Source organism: Gnatocerus cornutus, chromosome 5, assembly GCF_029298725.1.
Source record: "Gnatocerus cornutus isolate USDA-ARS CGAHR chromosome 5, icGnaCorn1.1, whole genome shotgun sequence".
Classification (NCBI taxonomy): Eukaryota; Metazoa; Arthropoda; class Insecta; order Coleoptera; family Tenebrionidae; genus Gnatocerus; species Gnatocerus cornutus.
The window spans coordinates 4,491,110-4,513,959 of record NC_142237.1 but is presented as its reverse complement, the minus strand read 5'-3'; the positions used below and the strand labels follow the sequence as shown (position 1 = coordinate 4,513,959).

Here is a 22,850-nt window from a genome sequence, read left to right as displayed (position 1 = left end):
CTTTGCTGTTAAAATTGTGGGATTTATAAATTTAAATGGAAAATTTAGAATTTTTAGCTCAACTTAGAAATTAAAAAATCCAAAATTTTTATTTTTATTTTTTATTTCTTATTGTTAGATCCTTCAAGCAATGTAATGTTTTGAGATTCAGTGTAATTGATAAATAATAAAATTTCCCAATTTGTTTTTATTCTCAGATATTCTTTGATTTTCTTCATCAACCAACACTTCATTTGCTTACTGATTGAAAATTATCAAGATTTAAAACAACAAACATTTTGCATTAGCAAATGATATTTGACGACGAAAAAAATTATCTTTACTTCCTTGGTGCACCTAAATTTACGCCACCGCAGTGTACGGACACCTTTAGCATCTAGGGAGAATCACGACATCACAGGACAAGTCCTGCAGATAGCCGGTGTCAAATTACAAACCGTCACTGTCAGTTGTCAAAAGTGTCAATTTCACGTCACAATGGAGGATTGATAAATATTGAGCAATAAAAATCTTTGGAATGTATTTATTTATTTAAATTGTATAAATATTTATCGTGCATTCATCATGGAAATTCTTCCAGGTACACTTTAGATGGTCACTGCAAGTGTGTACTAGTTCATTGTAGTGTATGTGTGTATTTTAACCAGTTTTCCCTAGTTTAGTGGACATGGGTATGAAACTCTTTTTATTTTCTTATTATTATATTTAAGTCTATTTGTATTTATCCAGAATGTTTTTTGTTGCACGTATTCGTGTAAACTCTGTTGAATTTTGTAAGATCCTAAAATGAAAGTCACGTTCATTCTTTGTTTTAGAGGGTGTCAATGCCTCCATCAAAAAGGGGCCTGGGCTCTACGAATTTCTTGTAGAGGCAGAACTACAACATTATTTTAATAGTTTTAAGTAAGTTTATCGATTTATTTCTACAATTCGGCACCTGCAAAGCATTTAAAAGTTCACTGAAATAACCATTTGTTTATTATTTTTAGAAACACACTGAAAATTGCTCATCCTTCTCAGTTGAAGTTTACAGCTGAAAGTGATTTATTAGAAATAGGAATGTCCAAACCGGAAATGAGACGCCTTCGTAAATACTATGATAAACATTTTCCACATAATTATTTATCAAAACTGAAAAAAATCATCAACTACAGAAAGCAGGGACAGTCGTCAAATGATGCCTATCTTTTAATGAATATTGATTCATTATCAGTGTCCAGATCTCCCAGAGTACCAAGCAAACACATTATTCCTGCTGCTAGCATAACCATTAATAAGGAACTAGGAATGGGTGAATTTGGAGTTGTTCAACAGGGAGTTTGGTGCAATGAAGGTGAAAGGATACAGGTAATTGTTTTCATGCTTAATTTCCAAACTGAACTGTTATTTATGAGGACAAGGTCGTCTTAGAAATTAGATACTTGATAATTTGTTTTAAATTTATATTGTATGATACAAAAGTTTGTCAAGGCTGCTAATGAAAAGAAAAAAAATAGGTGACGTATGGCGTAGAGTTCGTCACACCAATTAAGCTGTCAATAGAAAAACGTCATCTGTAGTTTATTTTGTTTACTGCACGTAATTAACAACACTGTTTAAATAAATAAATAAACAAACCATTATAATGTGTAATGAATGATAAACCATTGGATCTCAAACATATTTTGTATCGTACAGTATAAAAAAGAATTTACGGGTGTTTAGTTGAAAAAGCCATTTCTATAATTTCGTTTCTTGGATTTTCTTTCGAGTTTCTAATTTTATTTAATTAAGTTTAGATTTTCTCTAATTTTTGTAGATCTTCTGGATTCTCTTTATCTTCTTTATTCGTTTTAGTATCGCTTTAGATTTCCGTCAAATTTCCTGTAAAACTTTGTAAATTTTCTCTTGATTTTTAGTTCCTCTTAATTCTCTTTAGATTTGTCTTTAAATTTATCTTTTCATTTTTTAGGGGCCTTCGGTTTAAATTTTCTCTACATCCTCCAAGTTCTTTAGATTATCTTTAGAATCTCAATTCTCGTCAGATTCTTTATGTTTTGTTTTTAAATATTTAGTATATTCTTCTTTTTTTTTTCTGGATCCTCTTTAGATTTATCATAGATTCTCTTTGGATATACTTCATTGGGCATTCTAGATTTTGTCTAGACTGAGTGTAGTTTTTCTTCAGATTTTTTCAGATTCTTTGAATTTTGTTTAGATTCTTAGAATTACATATCTTCGGTTTTATCTTTGGATTATTTTTTAACTTTACTAAATTCTCAGATTCTTCTTGTATTTCTCTTTATTGAGTGAGAGTTTCTAGATTTTTTCTTGGTTCTGTTTTAATTTTCTTGATTCTTTAGTTGAATCTTTAGTTTTTATTTAATTTTTCTAGAGTATATTTTTGGTAGGTTTTCTTTAGATTCTTTAAATTTTCTCAAAATCTTGGCTTTTTTACATTTCGTTTAGATTCTTATTGAATTCTCTAGATTTGCTTTATATTTTTCTCAAATTCTCTCTGTTCTCATTATATTTTCAAGATTTTCTGTAACTTCTTTTTATTGGATTGCCTTAGTTTTTTTTTTAATTTTGTCTAATTTCTTTATGGATTCTCTTTACATTCGGTCTAATTCTTCTTAGATGCCCTTCAGTTTTTCCTTAGGATGTCCTTAAAGTTTACTTTAATTTTTAGATTCTTTTGCTTCTCTTTAAGGGTCTTTGGATTTTCTAAATTTTTACAGTGTGAAAATATTATTTTTAAATAGATTTTTCTCAGATTTTCTGTGGTTTCTGTTATTGTTTTATTCTCTCTAGATTTGTTTAAAGCCTTTTCAGTTTTTTAAAAAATTTTACTTCATATTTTTTCGGATTCTTTTTAAATTTTATGACGATCTTCAGATTCTTTCTCTAATTTTTGTAGATCCTCTGAATTCTCATTACATTCGGTCTAATTCTTCTTGATTTTCTTTAGTTTTTTTCAAATCCTGTAGGTTTTCTTTAAAATTCAGCTTGTTTTTTCTCTAGATTGTGCATAAAATCTCTTTGAATTCTTCTTATTAGCCATGATAGTGGGTGTTGTATTTGTGTGAACAATTTGACGTACTCTACAGTCGGTTGCAATATTGATTAATTAACTTTAGAAATTTTAAGATGACACGGTTGGCGTCATTGTCTCCCCAGAATTTGACATTTGTCAATTATTGTGTATCAAGCTTACGTAATTAATTAGTTTGGAGCCCTTGAACATGTTCTAAGTGAAATGAAATATTTATATGATTTAGTAATAAATAAAGGTAATTTATCAATCCAAAGACACACCAACTTGAAAAATCCAAACAGATCTGTTGGTCAAAATGTCAGATGCCAGAGTATGGGGTAAAAACAGACATGCGTTCATTAATATCGTTTTTTTTTAAACCACCAACACCGCACTTTCCCACCACTTTACAATCGGCAACGTCGTCGATGGTGACTTTTTGGTGATAAAATCAAATAGGTTAGTTGCCTAATTGACAATTTGATTACACAAAACGGCCTTTCAGGCTGTGCCGAGTCTTTTCACTATTAAATCCTTTGATTTGCAATCCAACAGGCTGTAAAAGAAAGGTTTTTAACGGAAATACTACCTAATTTTCAGAAATGTCAAAAATTTGACAATTATTTTCTCACCAAAAATCTCCCTAGGCAACGTTGCCGGTTGTAATGCAGGGGAAGATTGCGGTGTTGGTGGTTTTTTTTAAAAAAAACGGACTTTACCAAAAAAGCAACGCTAATTTATTGATTTTTTAATTGAGCACTCGCTAAGAAAAATAAGATTAAACTAAAATTAAACTTTTTTTTACTTATAGGTTGCAATTAAATGTTTATCCCGGGACAGGATGCAAAGCAACATGGTCGAGTTCCTAAAAGAAGCTTCCATAATGCACAACATAGACCACCCCAACATTGTGCGTTTCTTCGGTGTCGTCTTGCCAAACGTCGAAGGAAGTCTTATGCTAGTAACGGAATTAGCCCCACTCAGATCTCTCTTAGAGTGTTTGAAAGAACCTTCTCTAAGATCAAGCTTTCCTGTTCTTACTCTCTGTGATTTCGCTTACCAAATATGCGACGGCATGCAGTATCTTGAAGCAAACCGTCTAATTCACAGGGATTTGGCCGCACGAAACATCCTAGTTTTCTCTAAAAGTAAAGTAAAAATCTCCGATTTTGGCCTAAGCCGAGCTTTGGGCCAAGGCAAAGATTACTACCAAACCAACTTTAACGTCAATCTGAAACTACCGATAGCCTGGTGTGCTCCTGAGTGTATAAGTTATCTCAGGTTTACAACATCGAGCGATGTTTGGGCGTTTGGGGTCACACTATGGGAAATGTTTTCATATGGGTTTCAACCGTGGGCGGCCTTAACAGGACAACAAATCCTAGAAGCAATTGACGAGCCGAATTTCCAGAGATTGGAGCAGCCAGATTGTTGTCCTCTTGATCATTACAATCTTATGTTGGATTGCTGGAGGCATGAAGCTGCTGCTAGACCGAGATTCGCGGAAATTGGGCCCATTTTGGCGGACTGTAGACCCGAGCAAGTGCAAGCGAAGAACTCCGCAGGGGAAGGGCCTCATATGTTGTCGTTTAGAGTGGGGGATGTCATCACAGTGTTGGACAAGAAGTAAGTAAATCCAGGTCTTGATAATTGAAAATAGTCTCTGATTTTTCAGAACGCACCATCCCCTTTGGAAGGGGGTAACTTCCAGCGGCAAGACAGGTCTGTTTGACCCTATCAACGTTGTGGCTTATCTTGGGAGCGACTTGCCAAGCTCATCATTCCTCCGTACAGACAGCACAAGATCGTCATCGCGCAAAAAACTCAGAAGTGAGATGATAAGTGCTCCTCAAGGAGACTTGAAGCATACTAGTCATGTGGGCCTTGATGGTGCATACTTCGGCGACTTAAGTTTCTTGGGCGGCTCCAAAGGAAATGTAAAAACTGATCTTATTCAAGAAGAAGTAATCTAATCGTTGATTTTTCCAGTACGGCTCTGTGCCGACTCAAGTGGTGGCACCTTATAGACCCCACAAGGACCTAGAGGTCGCTCCACTCCTCGAAGGTGATCACGTTCCTGCGCCTGCTCCTTTGCAGGACCACGAGTACCATGAAATTAGTGATGAAGAAAACACCAACAGTCCACATTTGGACTTGGGACCCTCGCTTATGGCTGAAATGGAGTTGATGTTGAACTCTTTTGGTCAACCCAATCATTCGTTGGATCATGAAGGGTCTAATCGAAGTAACGAGTTGAGAGAGAAATTGAACACGAAGGCAAGGAAACAAGCAACAATTAAGCCGATTTCTACACATGATCAGAAGACTTTGGATACTGCGATAGCGTTGGCGAATGAGCTGTCATCGAGGTCGATGTCAGCACCAGCACCTACAACGCCAGCTTCGCCGAACAAGAAAAAGTTTAGTTTTAGGTTTCCTTCGGTCGGGGAACATGATAAGAATGCGGAGAGACGGAACTTCTCGGAAGAGGCGCTAAGCACAGCGGACTTGCAGGTATCTAATCTTTTTGTTTATAGTCTACTTATTACGCAACAAACGTTTATAGTTTATAAATATTCGTAAGGGCTTGCGTTATTCGCCGTTGTTTTTGAATCAGCAGGTCATGTCTTTGATTGTAGCAACAGTTTTTTTATTGATATCAAGTAATTTGACATTGTCAGACTCAAGGTCTTATCGAAATCTTAATAAAAAAACACAAGTTTTCAGCAATGTTGGGCATCAATCGACTACTACGGTCCTAAAAATTATTATACATATGGGGTATTCCACACCAAATCGACTACTTTTGACCCCGACTCTTTTCGATTTGATTGAAAGTTTTTCATTTTTTTCTACTCGATGAAAAAGAGTTCTCAGATTTTTTTCAAATTTTTTTACCCAATCCAAGAAAAGTTATAAATTTTTCCAAAAAATGCCATTTTTATTATTTTTATTTTCAAATAGGTATAACTTTTTCAAAAAATTACTTATTGAGACGTTTATTTTTCAAAATTTTAGTTTTGAAATGTACTTTTCAGAAAAAAATACAAAAAAAAAAATTTATAAATTCAATGAAATTTTTGTCATTTTTGAGAAAAACTGTTATTTTTCCGAAGTTCGTCATTTTTTATTTTTTAATTTATTTTCTCAAAAAAAACTTTAATTAAGTCTGCGATTATTCCCTCATATCCGAGAATGGGCCGATATTTTTTCTATTTTTTTTATTGTTTTAAGTGTTCAATTAAAAAAAATGTTTTTTTTTCTAAATGCTTTGTTTATGCAATAAATAATAAAATGAATGGAACGATTTTACAGGATTATACAGGTGTGTCGTAAGTCGCGAATAAACTCGCAAAAGCGAATCGAAACAACTTTAGTTTGAACGCAAAATTGAGTTCTTTATGATGAAAAGAGTTCTTAGTTTGCTTATGAATAAAAAAATAGAGGGTGGAAATCTTTGAAAGAAAATGTTCAGTTTTTTTTGGATAACACACTATTAAACACAAATACTCACTAATCTGTTGCAAAGTTAGCTCAAAGTGGGGGAGTGGATGTCGTTGAAAATTTATTTTTTGTATCTACAGGTGTGTCGTACGTCGCGGATAAACTCTCCACCACCATGTTTGGAAAGTTAAATATAAAGTATTGTTGAAAAAATTATTTTTGTAAATAACATATTTCTTGAGATATTGAGTAGTATTACTGAGCTAATTTGGCAACACTGTTACTATCTGTGTACCTATAAAGGTTGATTTTAATGAATCTTGTTACTTACTAACTTGCATTTTTGAATTCCGATTTAATAAATGATTCTTGATTTTTATCGCACTTCCCAAGCACTAGGTACATTGCCCAAGACTCGTTTGCAGAAAATTCTACCATGTGAATGTATACAAACAAGAAAATGAAAACCTAACAAAAGTCAATTTCATTGACTATTGTAAATCAAATTTTGCAATTTCCGTTATTTCATATGTTTTTATATATGAACATATTTCATATGTTGCCATGTCGTATACACAACCTTTTTTTCAAATTTAACACTTTCAATACCCAATAGTAATGACGTTTTGATTATTAAAATTGGTTGCATTCGTTGCAAATGCTTTAAAACTTCATTATTATGGTTACAGCTTTCTTTAAAGTTTACTGAATTTCCTAATAAAAAGGTGCTTGTACAAGTGCTTCCATCTTAAGAAGTGAAACTGATATAAGAAAAAAACACGTTTTTAGGCTTTTTTTAAGGCCGACCTTTATGAATTCGCCAAGTTTATCCGTGACTTACGACACACCCTGTATACGGAATTAACAGTTTCATTCTACAAATATAATGACTAGGTTTTATGTTGGATATAATTAACACACAAGGTGTTTATAAATGTTTTTAGCATCAAGAATGGGTTTAAAATTCCTGCCATGCACTATTTTGCCGCTTTGTTTTAATAGTGAATATAACTATGTCAAACTACACTTAAAATGTCACTCACGTCAATGACGTTTCCGTTACGATTTTGTGTCCAAGTCTTTGATTTTTAGGTTTTAAACCATAACTAGAACAGTTTGTTTGTCAAAATAAACTTTGATCTATGATTAAGGTTAACTGCAAATGTCAGTTGAAAAATCTAAACCTACATTTGTAATGAGCGGCAAATTTCTTTGACCTTTCATAGCCACATAGTATTTATAAACATCTTGTACAATGATTTTAAAAATAATGCACCAAATCATTTATTAGTTTCTTTTGTGACGTTTAAATATTTTACATATTTTGTGTTAACAATATAAAAGAGTCGTAGACTTATAACATAAAACATATCCTGTAACATCGTTTAATTGCATTTTTTATTGCACAACTTAAAAAAAAATAAAAATTTTAAAAATGAAACTTTTTCATTTAAATAAAAAAATAGAAAAAAAATTGACCCATTTTCTAGGATATGCGGTAATGATTCCAGAATTAATTGAAGTTTTTTTTGCGAAAATAAAATAAAAAATAAAAAATGGCGAACTTTGAGAAAATAACGGTTTTTCTCAAAAATGGCAAAAATTTTATTAAATATATCATTTTAATTTTTTTTTTCTATTTTGTTCTGAAAAGTACAAAAATTTTGAAAAAAAAACGTCCCTATAACTTATTTTTGAAAAAGTTATAGCTATTTGAAAGTAAAAAAGTCTTTTTTTAGAAAAATTCATAAGTTTTTTTGGGTTGGGCACAAAAATTTGAAAAAAAATCTGACAACCGTTTTTGAAAGAGTAGAAAAAGATGAAAAATCGAAAAGAGTCGGGGTTAAAAATGGTCGATTTGGTATGTAATACCCCATATACTTCTTTATTAATTTTAATTATTAATGATTAACAAAACTTATTAATTGTTTAGCTTAGTCTCATCATTTTTAAATGATTCCAAGCTAATCGAGTTTCTTAGAGTCTATTCATCGAGACGAGTCAGCGCGTCAAAACATTAGCAGTTAATGTTATCTCCAAAAAGAGGCAACTTAATTTATGCCTTTAGACTCACTCTAGATTCCCTTTTCCTTTTTCTCTAGACTCTCAAGTTTCATTTATTTATTTCGTTACAATTTTTAGATTCGCAAGAAGTTGTTTTCGATTTTTTTAGGTCAACTCTACATTTTTAAATTATTTGTTTTCTCTAAATTTCATTTACATGTTCCTCTAAAATTCTTTTTCAGGTTGTTTAGAGATTAATTTTTAATTCTTTAAATGTTATTAGTTTTTTCAGAGTTATTCAAATTCTTTAGATTCAGTTAATTATTTAAATAATTTGCATTACTTTAGATTTTTCGTTTATTTCTCTTTCATTTATGTTCATTTTTAACTTCCTTGCACTAATGATTTTTTTGGATTCTGAGGATTTTTAGTTTTACACAGACGCTCATTTTGTTATCTAAATGTTGCCTAGATTTTAATAATTTAAGATGATCATATTTTTTTTTAATTTTTCTTAGTTTCTTTTTCTTAATTCTCAACAACTTTCGATAAATTCTCTGGATTCTCTTTACTCAGTTAGATGCTCTAAATTTTCTTCAAATTCTTTTTAAAATTCCTGGGTTCTTCTTGAATTTTCTAGATCGTAACTCGACTCTCTTTATTGGGTATAAATTCTTTAATGTTATTTTTAGATCCTTCTTTACCTTCTCTATATTCTGTTAGAGTATTTAGATCTTAAATTCGTTCTATCGGGTGTTTAGTAAAAAATCTGGTCAAGAGTAAATTTTGAACAGTCATGCGCTTGTCATAACGAATAATTTGGTTGTTATTTTCTTTTATTAATCTGCACCAAAATTACAAAATCACATTTATTGCTTACGCTTCCACAATTTGGTGAGTATTTGACAACTTATGGTAACATTCTTTTTTTGACGCACGAATTTCAGGAGTTTTAAAACATTAGTATTGTGTAAATCGGCCTGCCAATTGACCAATCACAGATGTGCAAAATAAATTTGGCGCCTACAAAAAATCCACTGAAGCAAAAATGAAGTTTAGTTTATTTAGCCTCTTCATAATTTAGCATAGTTAGTTGCATAGACGATGGTTCTAAAAGTGTCAAAAACTGTTTTTAATCAAAGACATACCTCAAAGTTTCAAAAGTAACTGAAAATGAGTTTTACATGACCGGTTAATATAAATAATAAAAGATTTTATTAAGTTGGATGTGCGATGATTAGATTTTGAGACCAAAATTGTGAAATAATTATAGAAATAGTCATCGTTGAAATTGTAGACGTCTGTCCACTCTTCATTCGTGTTTTGACATTAAAATGCAGGTACGAACAAGCTAGGAACTACGTCCACCGTTTCAAAAATGGCTGAGAATTGAAAACCGCGCAGTGTTTCGTGCTTTATCTGTTTAATACAAGGTGTTTATAAATGTTTCTAGCATCAAGGGTGGCTCTGGAATTTCTGCCATGCACTATTTTGTCGCTTTGTTTTCATAGTGAATATAATAACTATGTTTGACTACACTTAAAATGTAAATCACGTCAACAACCTTTCAGTTACGATTTTGTGTCTACTTTTTTTCAAAATTAACTTTGCTCTATGATTGAGGTTAACTACAAATGTCAGTTGAAAAATCTAAGCCCACATTTGTAATAAGCGGCAAACTTCTTTAACATTTCATAGCTGCTAGAAACTTTTATAAACACCTTGTATAATCGTTCTCATTTAGTACACTATACTAACACTGACTACTTTCCTCCTCCCCGCTCCCATCGTTTAATTTTGTTTAATTTTTGTTTAACATCTTTTCTGTTAGAAGTTTACGAGTTCACCTTCCTCCCTCGATGAGCTTTCTAATAACAGTTTGCGCCTGCCGCTTTGGGATAAAGCTTCAGCTGAATTTTACTTCGCGAAGTCGCGGGAGTTGCTATCGCGCCCTTTTCCGTCGACGCATCGAGCGCCGCATAGCTCATGCCGCAACTTGTCAAGTTTGCACGACGATTCTTTCATTCCACAAGAGCTCGGTTTTGAAAATAGATTCCAAAATCTGTCTTTCGAGGATAACTATTATCGCCCCCAGATGCAATACCGTGATAGAACGTTGACAAAATCTGAAAGTATGGCTCGCAAAACTTACTCAGATCATCGGTTTCCATCGCACGGCTTTTTTCGCGATGTTCCAGAACCTGTCGGTTATAACGCCAATGGGTCTCAGTACTTTGAAACTTCGTACATTTACTATAAGACTGATAACATTTTCGATGGTAATTTCGAAAAAAACTTGAAGTATGAAAGACAGACTATCAAACCCAAAGACTTTTTCGACAGGCCTCGCACGTTGAGCTTTAGCGATACGCAAGAAAACATCCCCAGGAAGAACGGCCGCAGTATTCGCGATCGAAATCGACGACGGCAGTCGTATAATCCAAAAGCGTACGAATCTAGTTCGAGTGACAGTGATTGCATTAGTGTGGGTTCAGTGGATTTGGATTGGCGTAGACGCAGAAGACTTTCTCGATTGTCGGGTTCAAACACTAGCATTCGATCGGAGATGTGTAAGAGGTCGACGAACCCTTTTTTAAAACCGAATTTTGGCTCGAAAATCATGGGCAGGTCACCACCACCAAGTAGTAGCATTTTGAGTGGCCTGTCCCCCACGTCGGCGGCGCGATGTCAGCGGTCAACCAACTCAACTTCGTCGGATTCTAGCTTATAAGATAAAGAGCACGTGAAGTTGAGGAGAAATTGGGATTCTTGATCTTTTTATTGTCCTCTAGCTCTAGCAAATTGGACACTTTTTGGCTTTCCCAATCGCAACACCATCAAGTTCTTGCGGCCATCTTGTTGCATCTGATTTATTATATTCCATGCCTTACTTAGCATGTAGGTATTGCAACATTTTCCACTTCAGTTGTGCGGGAACATTGAGTTTACTGTTGTTGCTTGAAAGTGGATTTAATATTTATACCCAAGAATCAAGGTGGCACTGACTTTTTCACGGCCTTCTGTTTTTCTTTTGATATAAAAGAAAGCCACGGAAAAACTATACATTCTGTGTAATGAATTAATTTTTTTTCTTCACTCTACATGGTTAGAAAACACCATTTTTTAGATATTTCATGGAATATACAGGTGTCCTAGAACTCGTGACCCAGAGAAAAACGGCTTATGAAGACAACAATTCTGAACCAAAATTTCAAAACAAAAATTTTCTAGTTCAATAAATAATCGAGTTAAGACAAAAAAACGGTAGCCAATCCGGAAGCTGAACAGAATTTGAAAATTGGTAACTATGGATACATACTATCGTCCATTGGTCAGACTCTGGTTGCCTAGGAAATTGGGATGGCCTTTTCCTCCACTTCTAGAATAAGCTTTCGGGATTGGTTGTTAATTTTTTATCCTTTCTCGAATATTATTAAACTTAATCAGTCTTTGTTTTGAAATTTACCATCTGTATTGTTGTTGGCACCCTCCCTTGCTCTCTGGGTCATGAGTTCTGGGACATCCTGTATTTGAGAAATTCATGTACCGTATGATTAAAAAAAAAATGAGATTAAGTTATCTTTGAAAAACAAAAACAATCAATACTTAGGGCTTGGTTTGAATTAGCCGTTTGACAGTTGCTGACAGTTGGAGGCAACACGTCACTTTCAGGGTGGTTTTGTGTTTTAATAGAAGTTCAACTGAAGTTTCCTACTAATGGTACTTTTGTATTTTGAATTCATTTTGGTAAGTACAAGGTGTTTATAAATGTTTCTAGCATTTTGGAATTTCTGTCGTACACTATTGTGCCACTTTGTTTTCATAGTGAATATAACTATCAGGAAAATTATTTATAATGTTACTTACTTCATTGACGTTTTAGTTACGGTTTTGTGTCTAGTTTATTTCTCAAAACTTACTTTGCTTCATGTTTGAGGTTAACTGCAAATGTCAGTTGACTAATCGAAGCCCACATTTATAATGATTGGCAAATTTCTTTGACATTTCATAGCCACCCTTGATGCTAGAAACATTTATAAACACGTTGTACATAGCATGATGGTGATACTTCCTTAATCAATGATAAATAAAACTGACATTTTTTGGATCAAATCCAAAAGTATTTCTGTTATAAATGTATTGAAAGGCTTGAGCGATCCGATTTTTTGTCTTTTTGGTGTCTATTTTGACCATTTAAGTATACAATTTATTTCTGTGCAAATCAAGAGAAAAAAACAATATTTAGTTATCAAACATGTCAAGTTTTTTCTTCATTTTTTGGAAGGTAAGGGTGCTATAAATTTTCAGACACTGCAACTTCAAACATTTTCGGAAAAAAAATTCACAACTTCACAATGCCTAGACCAAAAATTTAAAACTGAATATTTTTGAATAGCTTACTGAAAAGCTCATCAAATTCCCCACTAAAAGTTGTAGGTTGCATTAAAAAAAACTTAATACGGCCCAGCAAAAATAGGGCACCTCTAACAACTGAAATTAATTTAAAAATGAAAAAATATCTTTCAATTTCTGACCTGATAGTGCAAAACACACTTCGAATTCAGACTCAGGAGACAATTTAACTTCTCCAAGTGGATCCAAAAGCAAAGATTCTTTTAGAGTTCCATTTTTATTTTATGACTCATTTGTCCAAATGCACACATTCTGATTTTTTAGATTTAAAATAATCTTAAACTTGTAGTGCTAAAATGTAAAACTCCCAAGAACTATGCGAAGTCAAAGAATTTAGATGCAAAAATCTTTGAGATACAGTGAAAGAAGTAAAATTCTTAAAATCAACAATTTAATTCGAATATTTGATTGAATTTTGAATTTTTGGATTCTAAAAATTTTAGAAAATTTAATTCTTAATTCTGTAAAGAACACTAAACTTTGAGAATCTAAAATTCTAAATTTTTACCTTACTAAAGTCCGTCCAATTTTTTTAAACCGAAAAATATATTTTTCAGGTTGTTTAGAGATTAATTTTTAATTCTTTAATGTCATTAGTTTTTTTCAGCGTTGTTCAAATTCTTTAGATTCAGTCAAATATTTAAATAATTTGCAGTAGATTTTTGGTTTGTTGGTCTTTCGATTATGTTCATTTTAGACTTCTTTGACGTGCAGTAATGATTTTTTGGATTCTGAGGATTTTTAGTTTTACACAGACGCTCATTTTTGGTTCTCTAAATTTTGCCTAGATTTTAATAATTTAAGATGATCATATTTCTTTTTAGATTTTTCTTAAATGTCTTTAGTCTGAAGATCTTTCGATAAATTCTCTGCATTCTCTTTAGACTCAGTTAGATGCTCTACATTTTCTTCAAATTCTTTTTAAAATTTCTGGGTTCTTGAATTTTCTAGATTGAAACTCGATTCTCTTTAGATTTAAGTATAAATTCTTTAATGTTATTTTTAGATCCTCTTGATTCTTCCTTACATTCTCTATATTCTGTTAGATTCTTTAGATCATAAATACGTTCTATCGGGTGTTTCGTAAAAAATCTGGTCAAGAGTAAATTTTGCTTGTCATAACGAATAATTTGGTTGTTATTTTCTTCTGTTAATCTGCACAAAAAATTACAAAATCACATTTATTGCTTACGCTTCCACAATTCTCCAAGTGGATCCAAAAGCAAAGTCGTAGATTTCGAAGTTATTCCATTTTTATTTTATGACTCATTTGTCCAAATGGACACATTCTGATTTTTTAGACTAAAAATAATCTCAAACTTTTAGTGATAAAATGTAAAACTCCCAAAAACTATGCGAAGTTAAAGAATTTAGATGCAAAAATTTTGAGATACAGTGAAAGAAGTAAAATTCATAAAATCAACAATTTAATTCAAAAATTTCCTTAACTTTTTAAACTTCGAAAATATAAAAACGTGAATTTAATTCTTAATTCTGTAAAGAACACTAAACTTTGACAATCTAAAATTCTAAATTTTTACCTTACTAAAGTCCGTCCAATTTTTTGACACCGAAAAATATAAAAAATTCCAAAGATTTGAAGAAAAAATAATCTAGAGAAGTTTAATTTTGAAGTCTCTGAGCCATTCAAGGTATCGCGGAAATAAACATTCTAGAGGGTTTAACAGTTTTGGAAAAAATTTAAAGAGAGAAATAAATCCAAAAAAAGAAATAGGATCTGAATCTGGAGGACCCAGAAATTCGAAAAAAACCGAAGGAGTGAACCAACTAAAACACCGAAATTTTAGACCATCTAGACTTAAGAATATTGAAATGTTCGATATTCCTAAAATCTAAAAATGCAAAAACATCTTTATTATGCCCTTTATGTTTGAATAACAATTTTTGAAATCACTACGAATTCAATTATGAATCAGTGTTTCCGCAGGATTTTTGAATCAATTGTGGCTTAATAAGTGCCGTAAACTTTGCATATCAACTGTTATGAGCAACTAATTCCTGAATAAAAATATAAAAATTTGGATTTAAAAAAATAACTCAATTAGACAAACCCAATCAATATTAACAAGTGTCCCAATTTCTGCCGCATAAACATCACGTTTAAACTCGAAATTATACAACATTGCTATACCAACTAACACAACGTAGCGTTTAATACTTTGTTATACACTTTATTATACGTAACGTATCCCTCCCATTTACATTACGATAGAAATAGGTCTAGGAATGTTATTGATAACTTTGTATAATCTTGATAAAGACGCTTCTATTGCGGTATCGCCTGCACCCCCGATTACTTTAATTTTAATTTAATTTTTTCTCTTTTAATTTAACCTTTTTCGTTTTTATTGTTTTATTTCTTTTTTCCCTTTAGTCCAAAGTTACACAAGAAGCTCAGATGGCTTATCAAGGTCTTGTGGAGAGTCCCTCTGCAGACGTCAGTCAGGTAACTACCATCTCCTTTACCTTATCTTTTACAGAATTTTGTTTTTTTCGCAGTTGATGGTTACTAACCCATTGAGAATTTTGCGCTCAGGACAACCCGTCATCAATCCAAGAACACGTTCAGCTAGTGTCGCTAGCACTTTACCACCGAAACTACACGAATCTGTGCGAAATTCTGTACCTGAAAACCTAAATGGAGCAAAATTAGGTAGAGTATTTGAGGTTTAGCAGGGTTGGGCATTTATCAGTTAAGTATACACTACCGCTCCAAAGTATTCGCCCACTTAAAAATATTATTAATTCTTTTGCAACATTTCACATCTAACTTAACTTTCTTCACCATTTCTGTACAAAACTGTCACTAATTTTTTGAGAAAAGCTTGAAGAACAATAAACTTCCGCAACCAAAAATTAAAGAAGTTTTGTTATCAAAATATTAAAAAAACGATAAACGTCAATCAACACTTTAGTTTTTGCGTTTATAGGCTGATGAATTGTGAAAATATGTAAGACGATAGACGATAACTTTTTCAAAATTTCTAAAAGTACATTAAAAAAATAAAAAAAAAGATATTTTCTCAAATATCAAAAACAGAAAAAAATTGCTGTCAGCATCAATGAAGTATATAAACATGAAAACAAAAAACGCGGAAGAAAGAAATTATTTTGGAGTTACTTAAAAAAATGTTGGACAAATACTTTTGAACGGGAGTGTACCTTGAGATGTCAATATAAAAGTTGCACAGAATCAAATTTTAAGTCCTTAGAAGATCAATTTAAAAAAACTAAAGAGAACACACAACTAGAGAAAATCTAGAAATAATTTATGTACGGTAAGTTGGGGTAAGATCGAACGAAGTGTGTTACAGCCACATCCAGAGAAAATTGTCTTTAGCAGTTCCTTCTTTGGAACTTTCCAATTCTTTTCATATTAGACTTTCCACTTTAGAAATTTCTAATTCTCTAATACATTTTTTTTTTAAATGGAGACGAGCGTAATTTAAAGAATCTAAAATACAAAAAATTATTAATTAAGGATTTTTGAATCTAAAGATACTCAAGAATTAAGAATAATGTGTACAAAATTAGAAGGATCTAAGGAATAATACACTGGCGGCCAAAATAAAGTGGTACAAGTCTTTCACCACATTTTTTAAAAAATCGGGCTGCGTCAAACAGGTTTTCAAAGTAGGCATAATGATATATTTTATTATTGTCGGTTTAACAATGACATTAATAAAACAAAACAAAAAAATAACGATTTTCTGAAAATCAATAAAAAACGAAGATCTACATAAAATATAAAGAAATCAAATCTTGCTTTACTTTACTGACCATTTTTCTGTTAATTAATTTTTCTGAATATTTATAGCAATAAATCAGCCATTCCCTATTATTAAAAAAAATTCTATTGTTGACAACAGAAGTACAAGGCGTTTATAAATGTTTCTAGCATCAAGGGTGGCTCTGGAATTCCTGTCGCTCACTATTTTGCCGCTTTGTTTTCATAGTGAATATAACTATCTTAAAAATTATTTATGTTACTTACTTCAATGACGTTTCAGTTACATTTTGTGATCAAGTTTTTGATTTTCCGGTTTTAAACCACAACTAGAACAGTTTATTTCTCAAAACTTACTTTGCTTCAAGTTTGAGGTTAACTGCAAGTGTCAGTTGAAAAATCAGAACCCACATTTGTAATGAGCGGGAAATTTCTTTGACATTTCTTAGCCACCCTTGATGCTAGAAACATTTATAAACACTTGTATATGAACCATTTATGGGTCAATTACACTGCGCACACTACTTTTTTTCCAAAGATGTAAAAGAGGTATCTGGATATACAGGCGTCCTGATTACGAAACAGTAATCAGTTTTTAAAGATCAGCTCTAGTTTTCAAAAAAATAGCTACAGGGTGATTCTTATTAATATTAATCAAAGGGTGCGTTGACATTTTTGGACATGTGTTTTCTTACACCATACGATTTAGCTCAAATTAGAAAAGACTGCGTGCTTTTCACTGGTGAACGTTATTTTGTCATTTGTTACCAAGCATAACAATGAGACAAGCTAATAAAAAGTATTCATCTGTCTTGTACCAATCACAATAAGCAAATCTAACACCTGACTTGACAGATGACAGATCAGTGACAGCGAAGTTGGTGACATTTCGCGGTATAAGAAATTCATTTTAATGGTCCAAAATGTGCTTTAACTACACTAGATTTACATCATTTTAGTTCGCATTAATGGTGCATAACAAGTAGCAATAGTTTAATGTTCAATATTGTCAAAAAATAATTTAATTATTACATGTACCCTAACCCCCGTCAATTCTACGCTTGTATGTAACACGTTTAACGAGTAAGGAATTGCACTACGCCCTAAGTCAAAATTTGCAAAGTCGTCTATGATTAATATTAATAAGAATCACTCTGTACTTTCATGTCAAATGTCAGGCTAAACCAACTGTCAAAAATTATGTATTTTAGAAGTTTTTTTTTTTTAAAGTCCTCAAATTCATTATAAATCGATGTTAGAAATCGATCAGAAGACTGCAATGACAATTGTCGAAAACGCAAGAATTGGTCTAAAGAAACATGTAAAATTTTATGATGAGAGAGAGAAATCAATGAAAATCGTAAATTTAAACTTAAATTGATTAAATTGCACAGTCTGACTTTTGAATTTCCCTCTATTGTTGCCAAAATCGCTTCTTCAAAATTTGGAACAACAATTGAAAATCAAAAAGAGCTGACATGATAAATCTGTTGACGGATTTTTACACAATAAGGCCTAAATTATGAAGAACCGTTGAGACTTTTTCGGAAAAGACTTTTTCAAACTTGTTTGTTTCACAAATTGTAGAATAAAAAAAAATCCATTAAAGCTTATTGTAAATGAAGGAATTGGGTTGCTGTCTCAGTTTCAAGAAAAAAATAAAAGAAATTGATTCCAATTTTCATGCTACGCCAATGATTACTAAGGTTACTAAAGTGCGGCTCATTGCTATCAGTCCATTCTCCAGTGTAAATTTTCAAAAATTCTTGGGTGTAAATCAGGCTTTCAATTCTTTAGGGAGAAAATTAAGGGAAAGTTGAATGTAGCGATTTTTGACGTTAACATGTTGTCAAAATTTAGTGCATTAATAAATATTTAATTAACAATTTGCTGCAAAAGAAAGATTTCAATAGAGATTTAACAAGTTCTGGCAATTTTGCGCAAGACGATTAGCTTCTACGCATGCCACAGTTGGATCAAGAGCAAAAGCTATTGCTGCCAACTATTATTAATGAAAATCGCTAGGTGTTGCTGCCAACTTAACTTTTTAATGAGTGGATTGACAGTAATGAGCTCTGGTATACATTATTAACTCACAAAATGCTCTGCGTTGTTAAGATTATTTTGAAATTTTTCTATTTACCTTAAAATTAATAAAAATCACCGAAAATGTCTTCTATATAGTTTATCCGGTGAGAGATTGGGATATTTCGACAGTTGACATATAGGTTGGTAGCAAATTATGCTACAAAATACACTAAAAACACTAAATTCCTTTAGTGGGTTGACAGGGTTGTCAGTAACTGGGGTTATTTTGTTATTTTAAATTTGGCGCGTATGGTACACTTTTTATCGCGTAGATTTAGTGACTTTTCTGTCATTCAATCTCTCACCGTACAAACTATAGTCAATAAGTAATCAAAAATTTGTTGCAAAAGAATGATTTTAATAGAGATTTAACAAGTTTTGGCAATGTTGTAAAAGACGATTAGCTTCTAAAGTCCGTTTTTTTTTTTAAAAATTACCAACACCGCACTCTATTCTGTTTTTTTGCACCAACTTATCTTCACTGCTTATACTCGGAAATTAATTTAATAGTAAATGTAAATGTTGGTACATATGTATATTGAAACTGCCATATTTTTATTATAAAATATTCTTATAGTGTTAAAAATTTTGTTATTTTAGTAACTTGCCTAATCCCTTATTGTAAAGTGATTGTAAAATGATAAATGCTTATTTTGCCTCTGTCTGGTAGAAATACTTTTTCAGGGGTAAAATAATGTGAGTCTGTGTTCTTTTTCCGTTCACAAATTGTGGCAAAATTGGGCGCCGTTATTAATTTCCTTCTTTCCTTGATCCAAATGGTACTATCTGCTTCTAGTTGCGTTATTTATCAGAGCAATTTAGATTTACCAAAAAAGTGTTTAATTTTCTTCAAAAACTTGCTTTTACATATCCGGTTTTAGACAACTCAAGCAATAATCTTTATCTTGCATGTTAGCCTTTTGTTCTACTTTCTTTCTTTTGTATGCTTTTGTATGTATGGTTATTTTTTAAAACCCTTAAAATGCCGTTTGCTTCCAAATTTATGAATTCATTTATTGCCCTTTATAAATATTTCTCTTCAAATATACAGTTACTTCATAGAGTCTTACCAATCAAAACAAATTTTTTCGCTCAACATTTTTCATTCTTTGATGAACTTTTAATTTGAGTGAAATAAGAAAGAAATAAAACATAAAACGTAGGAAATTACACAGAATGTGAACCCTTCCTGCATCAATGCATAATCATTTTGATCCATTTTTTGTTAATAAAATATCTGATTAATTTATTTTATTGAATTTCATTTTCTAAATTTTCCGTCCGAAACCGTGAAATAGTCGAGAAAGTAATTCGTGTGTTATTGAAGTATTTAGTTGAAAACAAGACTAAACTGAATGAATTTTTATTCATAGTTGTACCTATAAATTCATACATCAAGCATTATGAAACTTTGTTGTGCTAATGTTATTATTAGTACTTTTAATAATTATTATCTTCTAAATGTAATCATTTAGTTGTGCGAAACAGACAGGTAGAAATTTTAGACGAAATCCCTTGATTTACAGCTACCAACGCTGGTCAAGAAACCGCAAATGAGGGTACGCTTATAAATCAGCCTAGTCGTAAATTATCTGCAAAGTTCAGAGCTTCGATTGAATTTTTTTTATTTTATCTCACTCGTAACTAAACCAATTTTAATGATATCGATTTAAACTTAACGGGAAAGTGTTTTTGAAAGTGTTCTTCACTAATTCTTAGTTTTAAAATTCACAAAAATCGGATATAAACTTCTATTATTAAAACTACCCCAAATTATAGAATTTTAGTAATGTAACTTTTAAATTAAATGTTTTTTTTTTCAATGTTTGTTTCTTAGTTTTAGAGGAAAACGTGAATACAAGCAGTTGAGAATAAGAACGAAATTGATACATTAAAAAATAAGCAGAATATTTAGACGATACTTTACATGGGATCCTCCATAAGAAAAATGTCTTGGCACTCGCCTTAAGGACCGTGCATTTCGCGTAGGAATTTAGTGTTTTTAGTGTATTTTGTAGCATAATTTGCTACCAACCCATATGTCAACTGTCTAAATCTCCCAATCTCTCACCGGATAAACTATAATACGCTCAACTTTGACAACGTGTAACCTCAAAAATCTCTACATTCAATTTTCCCCTAATTTTCTCCCTAAGGAATTGAAAGCTTAATTGACACCTAAAAATTTTCGAAATTTTACACTAGAGAATGGACTGATAGCAATGAGCTGTATTTACGTATTTCCGTGAACGTCAAAAAACAGGCAGACTATGACTTTCAATTGTTATCTCATTGTTACCAACTTAAAATTGAATTTTCATGCTCCTCAGATCTCTCCATGGACGAAGCACCACCAAGACAGAATTTCACCAGTCATACTCTACCACATCCGTCAGAGTTTACTCACAGGGATGAAAACCCCATTCCTCTTCCTCCGCGTGATCGTAACAAGACTCTTCTTACTGCAAAACCCAGACATACTCGCAAACACCCCCTCATTATACCCCCAACGAATTTACAACGTACTTTAGATAAAATTAATACAGTGACTCCGCCCACTGTTACAAATTTTGATCCTTTCGTCAACCACAACGCCCCCGTTTACTCAAACAGTGTCACTCAAATTGCCGATAAGAATTTAGAGTCGATACATTTCGAAGCGCAGATTGAGTCGGATTTAAACGCTCTGGATGAAATACCTCAAGAACAAGACGTTGTTGATGGCGTCGGACAAAGCTTCGCTGCCATGAAAGTTGAAGAAGTCAAATGCCACCACGTGAGCTGCGAGGATCTTCTAAAGTTTGCAAACGCAAAGCCGATTCCAAGAACACGAGGGATTGACTCGGACGAAGTAAGGATCATGTTGAAAGTCTTAGGAAAAGTAAGTATCGTCTGCATGGGAAAATTTGTGGTACACGTCTCTTCTTCCTCAGATATCTAAAGAAAAATGCGTGGAAGTTCTCGATCACTGCGAGTGGGAAGTCATGCACGCTATAAAAGTGGTCAAGTTGCAAAACATGGTGAGTGGAGACATGAGTGTTTCTTATAACGCTCTGGAAAATTCCTCCTGGGACGTGGCTAAGGCGGCGCAATGGATTTTGCAACAAGACGGAGAAGTAACTCAAGTGTAACATATCAATTAAAGCACTGCATTTTCAGTTCATTTTAATATTCTATTTATTGTCTTGCCAAGAATGTAATATTATTTTTAAAGAATTTAACTTATTTTTTATGGATGTCTTTAAATAAATTTTGTTATAATATTAATTATGTTAAAATTATTTTTATGGAATTGGCACGTTGAGTCAAATTTATTGGTCACACACTTTTGTGAATGACTGCATTAAATTAGTAGCGACACTTTTTAAGAATTATACAATGTTTTACAATAAATTTGTACACAAAATTTGGCTTTTGCATTTAAAACTCCCTGTTTTATATGTGTTTTGTGAGCGCCATTGGATAAAACGTTGTGTGGCATACGTGGGTTATTAGATATTATCTACTCGCTTTTACTACACATTTCGTGGGTAATATCTAAAAAAAACACACTTAAATAATATAAATAACTATTAATCTTTGATGTTTATTTATTCCTCAAATACAAAAAATTTAGAGACAATTTAGATAATCTAAGACAAAATATGTATAAAGGACCTAAAAAGCATTCAAAGAAGTTAAGAAAATTTAAACATAACCAAGAGATTACTTATTTTCAGAATCTGAAGAGAGAATTTCAGGATAAATTCAAAGAAAAAGAATTGACAAAGTCCAAATAGAACTTTCTAGAAAGTTAGAAAACAGTAAATAACCCTAGGAAACCCATAGAAATATAATTATAATAGATGGTCCCAGAAGATTTCAGCAAATTCCGTCTACTAAAAAGCCTTGAAAAGCGGAAAAATTACCCTCTAGAGATAAAAAGTTACATAGAATTTTGGGCAATCCAAAGACTTCTCGTGAATTCTGAGGTACAAGGTGTTTATAAATGTTTCTAGCATCAAGAATAAATTTGCCGCTTGTTACTAATGTGGGTTTAGATTTTTCAACTGACATTTGTAGTTAACCTTGATCATTGAACAAAGTTAGTTTTGAAAACAAACCGTTCAAGTTGTGGTTTAAACCCTGAAAATCTAA

General features: G+C 32.1%; 1 protein-coding gene across 3 annotated transcripts; it reads left to right on the top strand.

The window, feature by feature from the left end:
• Nucleotides 1-414: 414 nt before the first annotated feature.
• On the top strand, nt 415-22,119 carry Ack-like (activated Cdc42 kinase-like). Of its 3 annotated transcripts, XM_088037404.1 has the most exons (11): nt 416-519; nt 581-671; nt 816-903; nt 990-1,347; nt 3,828-4,642; nt 4,692-4,953; nt 5,006-5,530; nt 15,273-15,344; nt 15,398-15,551; nt 21,044-21,594; nt 21,647-22,119. In XM_088037404.1, exons 2-11 carry the CDS (start codon nt 668-670, stop codon nt 21,842-21,844), a joined length of 3,027 nt encoding a protein of 1,008 aa, XP_087893530.1. In that variant the 5' UTR covers nt 416-519; nt 581-667; the 3' UTR covers nt 21,845-22,119. The 3 variants fall into 3 exon arrangements, with proteins under 3 accessions (XP_087893531.1, XP_087893530.1, XP_087893529.1); XM_088037403.1 differs by lacking the exon at nt 581-671 and having other exon boundaries at nt 416-580; XM_088037405.1 differs by lacking the exons at nt 581-671; nt 15,273-15,344; nt 15,398-15,551; nt 21,044-21,594; nt 21,647-22,119 and adding an exon at nt 10,296-11,659 and having other exon boundaries at nt 415-580.
• The last annotated feature ends 731 nt before the right edge of the window (nt 22,120-22,850 follow it).